General features: G+C 46.8%; 2 protein-coding genes across 2 annotated transcripts in view; both read right to left on the bottom strand.

The window, feature by feature from the left end:
* Positions 1-12,287, bottom strand: part of LOC131254872 (uncharacterized transporter C405.03c-like) — a 31,880-nt gene extending 19,593 nt beyond the window's left edge. Inside the window, exon 1 of the mRNA XM_058255572.1 lies at positions 12,048-12,287. Within this exon, the coding sequence (XP_058111555.1) occupies positions 12,048-12,128 (81 nt within the window). The 5' untranslated portion in view covers positions 12,129-12,287. The remainder of the gene's footprint in view (positions 1-12,047) is intronic.
* Positions 8,589-9,245, bottom strand: LOC131256911 (uncharacterized). Its single transcript, XM_058258012.1, has 2 exons — positions 8,784-9,245; positions 8,589-8,702 (listed from the first exon to the last, which is right to left on the bottom strand). The coding sequence occupies exons 1-2, from the start codon at positions 9,072-9,074 to the stop codon at positions 8,604-8,606; spliced, it is 390 nt and encodes a 129-aa protein (XP_058113995.1). The 5' UTR covers positions 9,075-9,245; the 3' UTR covers positions 8,589-8,603.
* Positions 12,288-12,774: the final 487 nt, after the last annotated feature.

Raw genomic sequence — 12,774 nt, 5'->3', positions numbered from 1 at the left:
GTGTATCATCCATCACACCCTCCTGAAGTATCAAAGTATTTCTCTTACTGAAATAGTACAACGTGCTCCATCAAAGATCATAAAAATCATCTACCCACATTAAGTGGAGAAAAGAGCAGAAAATCGAGAACTTGCATTGACCATCTTCGTCTCCATGAACTAATTATCCATGGAAAAGATCAAACACAGAGAAAAAAATATCATGGCAATTGATGTAGAGCAGGTCACAGACACTTTCATGTCCAAGATGGACCAGAGAAGGCGCGATTGGAGGCAAAAGTGATTAGGACCGTCAGAACCCTAAAACAGGCCTATCTCACAAACTAGAATGAGTTATTCGACGTACCATTTATGATTTTGGGGTAGAAGAAGCTACTTTAGCCACCCAACCCTGCTATGCTGGATTGTCCACGCTGAATTTACGAGATTCCATCGGATCGACGGTCGAAAATCCTTTTAAATTTTGTTTTACTATTTATAGTAAGTTTTAGTTCAATCATAACTCTTCATCCTTTGACCTTTAGGAGTTGTGCCCAACATGAAAAGGGCTTAGAAAATTTAGGAGAATAACGTGGTTAGGCCAAATAGGACACAACTTATTTTTGGCAAAAACCATTAAGTCTAGTAGGAATCATGACCGTCTATAAATAGTAAGTTTACTATGTATGGTAAGTCACAAATTTTAGAGAGTTTGAGTTGGAGTTTGATTCCGAAACTTCTTCCTAGGTTTGATATCATTATTTATAGGGTTGTAAATTCGTTTTTATCATCTACCAATTAATTTTTGAATTTCTTAGAATTTATTTATATTTTCTTATTTTCCCTCATAGATTCGAGGAAGCGCTGCGAGGAGTCCAGAGAAGCTTTGTGGATTTCGAGTAATTATCCCCTTGAGGAAGACGGTGATCAACCTCATCACGTCCATCCCAGCGTCAGCCATGTGTGAAATTTTGTAGAATAAACCACATTACACCTAATTCTTCAAAAATCCAAACCATGCAATTATCAAAAAGAATGAATGAAAAACCAAGCTCAATCATAGCTTAGTTTTAACCTGAATTTCGCATCATTGCCAGTACTCAATTGCTTTCGTCTTTTCATGAGAAATCAAGAGCACCTACATCGGATTCTTGGAGTAGATGATATGCATGCACACACCCTAAGGACACGTGCATGTGCATCACTTAGACTGTCCATATCATGGGCCCCACCTTAGATCGGTAACCAGCTATAATCAACAAATGATCAGTTGAATCCTAGTCGTCTGATCACTGACCATCAAATGGACAGTTGAAAACAAAAATAGTCAATAGTCCTAGCTCAGAAGGCAGAATTGAACGGCTAGGATCAACCAAGCAGTGTAACTTTTGGTCCATGCCCCATCCATAGTGGACCCACAATTTGGATGGTCAGTATTGATGAGTAGCCATGCTATTGTATGATACAAACACATACATTAATATGATAATTCTCACAAATCATATCATAAACTCAAATTTCTAAATCAAATTTGTTGGGGGAAAAAATATGACAAGTCCTTGAGTCAACTTGAGGGTCAAAAGAGCCAGTGAAGCAATGGCTCGGACTCGTCGAACGCCGAGTCTAGATAAAGACCAAAGTCCATAAGAGCACTGGATGGAGAGACGTAGCTCAGATCGTGAGGTGCTTGGTTTGACCGTAGCCTAAGTATCCTTAGCCATGAAGCGAAGCCTCTAAGGGAGGAAGTGCACCTCAAGGCTCAATCAAAAGCCTCACGGAGGAAAGCCCAAGCCGACCTAAGATCAGTTGGCCCTAGAGCCGCCCGAGCTTTAGTCCAACTCAAAGATTGAGTCAGCCAATAAAGTGGGCAGAGATTTGGTTGCAAAACTTGTCTCGGCACAAGCGTGTCAAAGAGATGAGAGTCGGCCGAGCTCTATCGCTCCATATCTAGAAGTTACCTAGTAAAACTCTGGATCTCTACTCGGGATTTTTGGGAGATAAGGCTAAGATCTCCGAAAATCCAGGAATATCATGGATTACGGATCCCAGTAGGTTGAAATCCACTCCAATTACGGAAGCCCTATGGGGCACGACACCATTACAAATACAGAGACCTTCATGGTATAAGGTATGCAAAAACTCTCGCCCTACAACCTTTAATCCAAGACCCAGGTTCTAACTTAAGCATCGAAGGGTCCCCTGGTAAAGTCAGGGTCATCTTTCTCCTTCTTCCTGTGTAGGTCCAAGGGTCGCTACGGCAGCGAACCGAAAACAACATCAACAGTTTGGCACCGTCTGTGAGAATTACGATACAAAAAGTCATTTTCTCTGAGCACTGAGCAGTCTCTAATGGCAAGAACAAGGAGAACCGTCCAGAACAAACCTAGTGAGGTCCCTATCACCGGACCACCAGTGACAAAGGGCCCGCCTGGTACGAATGGAGCCCAAGGGGCCCAAAACCAGCCCGATAATTGACAAGGTTCGGCAACCCGCCAGGCAACCTCCGTTTCGACCAGGCACACTTAACGGAATCGAGGGAATGGACGTTTGGATAAGAAGGTCCAAGAACTCGGGACCGACATGAACTACATGAAGCAGATACTAGAACAAATTCATCACCAGCAAGTCCAGCTACCCAGCAAGACGATGGTAGGGCGAATGCCCCACAGCAATTCATTGATCCTCAACCTGTTGCTCCACGAACTGTTCCTCAGCAAAGCCAACACCAAGGTCCGACTGAGCCTGCACCCTCCCATATCTCAGTGACCACCCCACTGCCTGCCACCGATCCACGACATGAAATAGATCAGAAAAGGCGCAGCAGGCCACTGATTGAGGGTATGGCTGACAGTGACGAACCCTGGAGGCTGAGCTACAGGACCTATGGAAAGAAATGCGGGAAGAGATTGCAGACATGAAGCAAAGCCGCCACGCCAGTCAAACAAGATCGGAGGCGAAGGCATCCCCGTTCACAAAAGAAATCATGCAAGCTCGGTTATCGGAACGATTCCGTCTTCCTCAGATCACGCCCTTCACCGGCAAAACCTATCCGACCGAGCACATTGAGTCATTTCGAACTTAAATGGAATTGCATGATGCCTCGGATGCCATGATGTGTCGGGCCTTCTCTCTCACTTTAGCCGATTTAGCTCGGCTTTGGTTCAAGCAGTTGAAACCAAAGTCCATCAGCTCGTTCACCGAGCTCAGCGACGCTTTCCTCGCCAATTTCATCGGTGGAAAGAAAAAGTTGAAGTCATCCGCACACCTGAACAATATAATCCAAAAGGAGAGAGAGCTACTTAAGGATTATATCAAACATTTCAATTTTTAATCGCTCCAAGTCCGGAAGCATTTGGACGAGACAACCCTCAATTCTATCATGCAAGGTGTCAGAGGCCGTTTCTTGCATCCCTAGACAAGAACCTGCCCATTACTCTAGCTAAATTCATGACTCGATCGGACAAATATGCAAATGCCGAAGAAACCCGAATATTACGCAAGGCCGTTCAAAACGCAAAAACCCCGACCAAAGAGCCAGCCAAAAAGGAAGTTGACTCGGCCGGTGGTAAGAAGCGTAAGGATGATCGGTCCTGCGAGGAACGTAGGTCAGGTAAGCAACCCGACCATAAGTTTTCGACGTACACTCCGCTTAACAAGCCGCAAGAGCAGGTTTTGGTGGAGATCAAAGGTGAAGGATTCATCAACTGGCCAGACAAACTCCGGAGCAATCCGCATCGACGAAGTAAGAATAAGTACTGCTATTTCCATCGCGATCATGGGCATAACACAAGTGACTGCTATAATTTAAAGCAGGAGATTGAAAGGCTTATCAGAGAGGGCCACCTCAGCGAACATATCGACCCAGGAGCCAGAACCACGGAAGAACGCCCGAATGATAACCGACCTATTGAGGATATCCGAACTATTATTGGAGGTCATCTGGGCGGAGGCGACTCAAATAATGCTCGAAAAAACGATGCGAGTATTGGTCGACCTAAGTCCGAAATTATGGTTCTAGCTCGGCCTCCAAAGGAAAGAAAGCTCGAGAAATACAGTGTAGCATTCACCGAGGAAGACGCAAGGGGCATTTATCACCCGCATGACGACGCTTTGGTCATCACCGTCACTATCGCCAACCGTCAAGTCTTCAAAGTCCTTGTTGACACAGGCTCATCTGCGGACGTGATATTTACACAGGCGTTCGACAAGATGGGAGCCGAGCGTTCAGCTCTGAGGCCTGCAAGGACTCCATTAATCGGATTCTCGGGCGGGCAGATTCTTCTCGAAGGAGCAATTCAGCTCCCGCTCACTGCTGGGGATGCGCCAAATCAAGTTACCATTATAGTCGACTTCCTGATAGTGGATCAGTCTTCAGTTTACAATGCGATCCTCGTCGACATTCTCTCAGTCTCCTCCAAGCCATCATCTCAGCTTATCACCTGTCTATGAAGTTTACGACTGAAAGTAGTGTCGAGGTCGTAAAAGGATATCAGCACGACGCTCGGCGATGCTACACTACTGCTCTGCGAACACACGCGGAAGTGACGACGATCGAGACCCTAGATCCACACGACGAATCTCCCGGATGCAGCCAACCCATGAAAGACCTCCAGATGTCGTTGAATGAGTCGGACGTCTCGAAGACTGTCCGGGTGGGCTCGTCCCTAGCAGCATTGTTAAAAGAGAAGCTGATAGCCTTGCTCCGCTGATACACCGACATCTTTACATAGACTCATGAAGACATGCCGGGCATTGATCCTTCAGTTATGACTCACTGCCTTAATATTGACCCAGCTTACAAGCCGATCCATCAAAAGCGACGTGCACACGGTCCCGAGAGATACGCCATAATTGAGGAAGAGGTTAGAAAACTCCTCAAAGCCAATTTCATTGAAGAAATATACTACCCTGAATGGGTAGCCAACGTCATGTTGGTCAAAAAGGCTAATGGAAAGTGGTGAGTCCGTATAGACTATACTGACTTAAACAAAGCCTGCCCAAAGGATAGTTTTTCCCTTCCTCGGATTGATCAGTTGGTTAATAATACCGCGAGGCATGAGTTACTTAGCTTTATGGACGCTTACTCTGGTTATAATCAAATTGTAATGCATCAGTCTGATAAATCAAAAACCACATTTGTCACTGACAAAGGTCTTTATTGTTACCGAGTGATATCGTTCGGATTGAAAAATGCTGGAGCAACTTATCAAAGATTGGTCAACAAAATGTTCGCCCGACTCATAGGACGAATAATGGAGGTCTATATCGACGACATGCTCGTCAAGAGCGTCAAAGCGACCGACCATATAGCCGACCTAGAGGAAATGTTCCTCATCCTACGAAAGTATAAGATGAAGCTTAACCCGAGCAAATGCGTGTTTAGCAAAGGCTTGGGCAAATTCCTCGGATTCTTGGTCAGCCAACGAGGAATCGAAACTAATCCGAAGAAATTCAAGGCTTTGCTCAACATGGAATCTCCGAAGACAATCAAAGATATCCAACAGTTGACTGAAAGGATAGCGGCCCTGAATCGCTTCGTGTCCCGAGCTACCGACAGATGTCTCCCTTTCTTCAAACAATTGAAAGGCCGACAGATTGCAACTTAAGGAATATTTAGGATTGCCACAATTGCTTTCTAAGCCCGAGCCAGGTGAGCCTCTATTGATCTACTTGGCAATATCCGACACAGCCGTAAGCTCGGCCCTGATCCGCGAGCATGAAAGCAAACAATTCCCCGTTTACTACATTAGCAAGGGCCTCACCCCGGCAGAGACTAGGTATCCAACCCTGGAAAAAGTGGCCTTGGCATTGGTTATACCATCCTGACGCCTACGGCCATACTTCCAGGCTCACTCGATCATCGTCATGACCGACCAACCTCTACGCCAGGTTCTACAAAAACCGGAGGCTTCAGGACGACTCACAAAATGGGTGATCGAACTCAGTGAGTTCGACATCCATTAAAAGCCCAAAGTAGCAATTAAGGGAAAAGCCGTGGCAGACTTTATCGTCGAAGTCACAATGCAAACAAAAATCTCTTCTACCGGCACTGGAGCACCGTCCAACCAATCCCCTCCCACCCACCTCGTTTGGTCTCTATATGTGGACGGTTCATCCAACTCTAAGACAAGCGGGGCAGGGGTAGTCCTGGAGACTCCTGATCACACGATTATTCAATATGCCTTGAGACTTGGATTTCAAGCCTCCAATAATACAGCAGAATACGAATCTCTGCTCCTAGGACTCCGACTAGCAGCCAGCTTAGGAGTCAATCATCTAAACGTGTACAGCAACTCCCAACTAGTCGTCAACCAGATAGCCGATATATATCAGGCTAGGAAGGAGGGATAGAAAGCCTATCTTGCGAAAGCCAGAGAGATGATCGCCGGATTCCACCAATGTTTTGTTACCCGAATCCCGAGGGCCGAGAATGCCAAAGCTGACCTCCTAGCGAAACTTGCTGCAACTGACGAAGACGACATCCTCATATCTGTTCCTATCGAATTCATGGCCGAGCCAAGTGTCAGGGAAACTGAACCCTCGACCCTGCTCCCCATCAATTCCGATCCATCTTGGGTTGATCCAATCGTCAAATATCTTGAGACCGACGAACTCCCTTAAGATCGTGCCGAGGCTAGACGACTAAAGAACCGCGTAGCTCGCTACACCATGCTCAATGGAGTGCTTTACAAGAAAGGATACTACGCACCCCTCCTGCAATGCCTAAAACCGAGTGAGGCTGACTATGCTCTACGTGAAATTCATGAAGGCGTCTGTGGTAATCACTCGGGCGGCCAATCCCTAGCTCACAAGGTTATTCGGCAAGGATATTACTGGCCGACTATTCAGCAAGACGCTCAGAAACTCGTTCAGGGTTGTGATAAATGCCAGAGATTCACCACCATCCCTCGACAGCCATCCGAAGAGCTGACACCAATGGTCGGCCCTTGGCCTTTTGCCCAATGGGGGATCGACATTATCGGACCATTCCCTTTAGGGAAGGGTCAGACTAAATACGCCGTTGTCACCATTGATCATTTGACCAAGTGGGCCGAAGCCGAGCCCCTGGCCAAGATATCCGAGCAGAAGATCACAGACTTTGTTTCGAAAAATATTGTCTGTCGGTTTGGAATACCTCGAACTATTGTCTCCGACAACGGGAAACAGTTCGACAATAAGCAATACCGGGAAATGTGTCAAAACCTCGGGATCAGGAACGTTTACTCGTCCCCGCGTCATCCACAGGCGAATGGGCAAGTCGAAGCCGTTAACAAGGTTATAAAGCAATATCTTCGGACCAAGCTGGACTGAGCCAAAGGGGCATGGGCTGAAGAACTTCCTAAAGTTCTTTGGGCATACCGAACTACGGCTCGAACCGTGACAGGAGAAACTCCATTCTCACTAGCGTATGGCTCAGAAGCAATTGTCCCCGTGGAGATCGACCTACCTACCACCCAAGTAAGTTCGTTCAACGAGCAAGACAATGAGGAGCTGCTGACCCTCAACCTCAACCTCCTGGATGAAATCAGAGAGTTGGCTCGACTTCGAACAGCCGCCTATCAACGATTGGTATCCCGATCCTATAACGCCCGAGTCAAAGTCAGGCGATTTCGAGCAGGGGACTTGGTCCTCCGCAGAACTTTTTAGAATACCAAGGAAATTAGTGCAGGAATGTTGGGGCCCAATTGAGAGGGCCCTTATGTAATCACAAATACTGTCCAACCAGGTATTTACCAATTAGAAGATCTAACAAGGCAACTCCTGCCTCATCCTTGGAATGTCGAGCATCTCAAAATATACTATCCTTAGCTCAATCACAGAGCAATCCACACTCGGCTTGATTACTATAAACACTTAGAAGAATCATAGAAAAATGTAGAATGCACAAATAAGTGGCAAAAAACGTACATCCATTGATCAATAAAGTGTTACATTAGTCAGTACATTGTTTACAATTGTATTGGATTGACAAAGCAATAAATGCTCGATGCTCGAGTATCGGTAAAAGATGATGCTCGCCACTGTTAACATACTCGGTCCCAAAGCTTGGTGTGCTTAAAGTGCTTAAAGCAGATCTAGGGAGCAGAAAGGAATTTTACTCCGCCTCACTAACTTCAAGGCTCAGCCTCGCCCGACGCACCAAGAGCTAACCCAAGAGATGCTGATAGAGCTACATTAGGAGCAGTAGCAGAGGCGTCATAAGTGTATGCCTTGGGGACTGCCGTCGCCTCGCCACCGGACCTTGACTCGCCCTCGTCGAAGCCAGACAGGTCAAGGTGGGGGAAAGCATCTTTCATCACCTTGATGCATTCTGCGTAGCCCTCTTGGTAGACAAGGGTTCGCTCCTTCTCATAGGCTGAAGATGAAAGTTACTGTTCCACCGCCTCAACCTTCGTAGCCGCGAGAGCGGCCTTGATCCCTTTAGTGAGCTCCTGAAGCTTCTTGAAAGCCGTGGCCTATTCCGTGGCGGCCTGCTCAAAGGCCAACCTGGCCTCTTCCAATCGTGAGGCCACGCGGTCCCTTTCTGTCACGATCAACTCCAGAGCAGCCTTTGCCTTCTCGAGCTGGCCCTCTGCAAAAATAGCCCGAGACTCCGTGAACGACTACCGAGCCTCTGCCTCCAACTACCGAGCCTCAGCATCTGACAGCCTAGCTTCCGCATCCCCGGCTCGCCTAGCTAAGACAGATAACTCGACGCGAGCCTTCAGCATGCAAGGGGCGAACTACACAAGAAAAATCTTTCAGATGAGAGAGAGAAAAGGGAAATCTGAAGCAAAAACAACTGAGAAAAGTGGAGACATTACCTCGAGCATCAGCGTCTCGATCCTACCGAGCGTGTTGTCCATGGAAGACAACTCAAAAAGGCCGAAGAACTCTCCCGCGAACATCTGTCGACTCGCCCACGGAAGGATCTCTTCAACCTTCTGGCGAAAGGCCAACCTCTCTTCCTCAGCTGCTCCCACCCTGCGTGGCACCCTCTCCTTTGCCCCCTGAGCAACAGGTGCCTCAGTCGGCTCTGGCTCGGGAACCTCCCGAGGCTGCTCAGAGGTCATCGCTACCGTCTTCACTGCTAGCGCCTCCGTCGCTGCCTCCATCGCCTCTACCACCTTCGTACGTTCCTCGACTTCGATAATAAGCGGGGGAGTAGGAGGAGCGGTCTTCGATGGGCCTTTCGAGACCGTCTTATGCCTCTTCAAGGCCCGGGAGCTTGAGCGGGGTGGAGATCAGACTTGAGACGGGGGATGAAGAGTGGGTCGAGCTTCCGACATATCTGCGTTCGAAAAACAATCAGTACAGTCAGATGTAGTTAAAATTTATTTATATATATATATAAAAGAACTAAGTTTCTCACCGGTCACAGTGGAGTCGAAGCCCCACTCGAAAAGAAGCTCCAGTTGAAGAGGCCTCTTGCAAGATCTCCTTTCCGGACTTAAGGCTCGGAAATTCTGAATCCGAGTCAATGAGCCCGAATCAAGCTTAGGAGGATGCCTCGGTATTACTGAAAGAAAGAAGTCGCGTCATTGATTCAGTAAAGATGCGACTAAGTAAAAAAGCAATAAACTGCGCCAACTCTACCTACCGTGCAAAAAAGCTCGAGGGACGAAAGGGCAGATAGGCCCTATCTCGGCCGATTCCCATCTACCGAGGGTCCAAAAACACCTATCCCTCCAATGCTTGTTCGATGAAGGAGGGTCGGTTATTAAAGGCCCGTCGGTGTTCCGCCAAGAGCTGAAGAAGAACCAGCCAGGACGCTAAGTGTGCGCCCACACTTGATACAAGTGGAGAAATTCATTCACACTTAGCTCGGGCTGCTGCATCTCTGCCCAGAGAACCGCACAACCGAACAAGTCTCTCCACCCGTTCGGCACAACCTATCCGGAGCTATGCCAAGACTGCCAAGCAGGTCCCGGGCAATCTTCTGAAGCGGCAAACGAAGCCACATTGCAACGCAACGTGGAAAATTGCAACCGCCCCGGGGGAGGTTGGTCGGGTAATTCTCTTGGCCGAGGCAAAGTCAAAATAATCGAGTCCGGAATGTGGTATCCAGACCGGATTTTAGACATCTCCTCTACTATCATCACCGAAGGCACGAGTCCTTTAACCCGCTCTTCGGTCTCGACTTCCTCCTCACCGCCCTCCTAAGGATCGGAACGACCAGAGGAGCCTTTCAACGACCATTCGCTCAGGAGGTGAGTCCAACGCCTCCACTAACGCCACCGTCCTCTCTGCTAAAGGGTCCATTACCCTCTGCGAATAGCAGAGTAGGATCTCTGCCTCTCCAGCAACCTCCGCCAATAATGAGGGTGATTCCGAAGCCACCCAAAAGTCGCTCGCTTTACCCTCACCACTGTATTCTCCCTCCCTAGGGCTTGCAGGGCCTAACATTGTTAAAAGAAAAAAAAGGGAGGAAGAAGAAGCTCACAGGGAGAAGTCCGAGAGTGCCAGAAACAGGCAAAAGCAAAGGATTGTTAAGCTGGAGTTCGCAAGCCGCAAAAGGGAGCAAGCGAGGAGATGGAGAAGAATAGCAAAGAGGCGCGAAATAGTGAAAGCGTGCTTAGGGCGACCCTTTTTATAGAGTCGCCACGTGGCTCCAACATTAAATGAGGAGCCGAAACGACGTCTCCTCGGCCACCCCAGCTTTACACGTGGCAGCACCCCACGTGTTGCTGTCAAATATTCTGTCACGTGTCTGATCTCCATACGTCCTGGTGCCGAAGCAACGGCCACTCCGCTGGTGCGGCTTCGGAAAACAAACCAATGCGTGGTCAAACAAGACGATATATCTCGGAAGCCGCGCGAACCGCCCTACAATCAATAAATGCTTCATCATAAACTCGGTTCAAATACAACCCAACTCATCTTGGACATACTCCCCGACCGCCTTAAGGCGATGCATGGAATAAGGGGGCATACTGTTGGGGGAAAAAATATGACAAGTCCTTAAGTCAGCTTGACGGTCAGAAGAGCCAATGAAGCAATGGCTCGGACTCGTCGGACGCCGAGTCCAGATAAAGCCCAAAGTCCTTAAGAACGCTGGATGGAGAGACGTAGCTTGGATCGTGAGGTGCTTAGTTTGACGGTAGCCTGAGCATCCTTAGCCATGAAGCGAAGCCTCTAAGGGAGGAAGTGCACCTCAAGGCTCAATCAAAAGCCTCACAGAGGAAAGCCCAAGCCGGCCTAAGATCAGTTGGCCCTAGAGCCACGCGAGCTTTAGTCCGACTCAAAGATTGAGTCGGCCAATAAAGTGGGCGGAGATTTAGCTGCAAAACTTGTCTCGGCACAAGCGTGTCGAAGAGATGAGAGTCGGCCGAGCTATATCGCTCCATATCTGGAAGTTACCTAGTAAAACTCTGGATCTCAATTCGGGATTTTCGGGAGAAAAGGCTAAGATCTCTGAAAATCCAGGAATATCATGGATTACAGATCTCAGTAGGTTGAAATCCACTCCAATTACGGAAGCCCTATGGTGCACGACACCATTATAAATACAGAGACCTTCATGGTAAAAGGTATGCCAAAACTCACGCCCTACAACCTTTAATCCAAGACCCAGGTTCTGACTTAAGCATTGGAGGGTCCCCTGGTAAAGCCAGGGTCACCTTTCTACTTCTTCCTGTGCAGGTCCAAGGGTCACTACGGGCGAACCGAAAACAGCATCAACAAAATTCATCACTTGCGGTTGGCTGCACCAATTATCACGATGTTCCATGATTAATCTGTCTAATTTGATATTTCATGAAATTTGAGCAACCAAACACACCTTAAGCAAAAGCACAAAATCAAAAGAACCCAGAAAATAAAATTTAAAAAGATATCACCAAAAGAACAGAAAATTTATATATAAAAAAAAAGTTTTAAATATGTACTGCCTTTCACTGACTAATGCAATCCACAAACTCAAATTTCTCTATCAAATCCATCAAATACTGATTTCAATACTCAAAGAAAAGATACAAATAACAGAACCCATAATAAGAAATGCAAAACTGAAAAAAAATAAAAATAAAAAATAAAAAATAAAAAGAAGAAGAAGAAGAAGAAGAAGAAAGAAAATCAAAGAACATGACCTGTGTAATCTCTGCAGATGTAACCGAGATGAAAACAGCAGTTCCAATGAGGAACAATCCAGCCCTGTATTTCCAACCCATCTGAGGACTTCAACAACAAAAACCCAGAAATTTTCTAGGAAAAAGAGAGCTGAATTCCCTTTCAGATGGGAAAATTCGTTAGAATTTCCATTCCTCTGTTCTACAACAAAATGCTCTGCTCTGTCTCTCTCTCTTCGAATTTTTTTCCGCGGAAATGGAAAATCGGACTTTTGCAGTCTACGCGCCAACGTGGACGTTAACACCAGGGGGAGTTATTTCGTACTCTTGCTGAGCATGACACTTGATACGCATGCACTCGTAGACAGCACACGTGGAAGATATTAACAAAATTAAAACGACCAAAATGTGGTACCAGGTTTTGCCAAATTAAAATCAAAATCCAGATTGTCTGAGCAATCCTAACCTCTGATTTGTGGATGGTTATTTCGAAAAAAGTAGATTGGGATTTTTCATTTTTAACCGTCCAATAAATTCCCAGCAATCTAAATAGTTGATGTTTCAGTATTTTCTTGTCATGATATATCTAAATTGGTAAATATAATTTGGACGATTTATTTTTAATTACTTTTATTTTATACATGCAGTTCTCAGCGATATCTAAATGCCTGTGTATCATCCATCATAGTCTACCGGAGTATCAGTATTTCTCCTATATCAATGCAAAACGTACCTTCACGGCGCGTCG

This window comes from Magnolia sinica, chromosome 9, assembly GCF_029962835.1.
Source record: "Magnolia sinica isolate HGM2019 chromosome 9, MsV1, whole genome shotgun sequence".
NCBI lineage: Eukaryota > Viridiplantae > Streptophyta > Magnoliopsida > Magnoliales > Magnoliaceae > Magnolia > Magnolia sinica.
This window is presented reverse-complemented; position numbering and strand designations above follow the sequence as displayed.

Excerpts from the sequence above, each read along its gene's own strand:
- LOC131256911 (XM_058258012.1), bottom strand. The coding sequence starts at position 9,074 with ATGGAGGCAGCGACGGAGGCGCTAGCAGTGAAGACGGTAGCGATGACC. Across the intron at positions 8,703-8,783 it reads TCGAGACGCTGATGCTCGAG|TTCGCCCCTTGCATGCTGAA; the intron begins GTAATGTCTCCA and ends TTTCTTGTGTAG.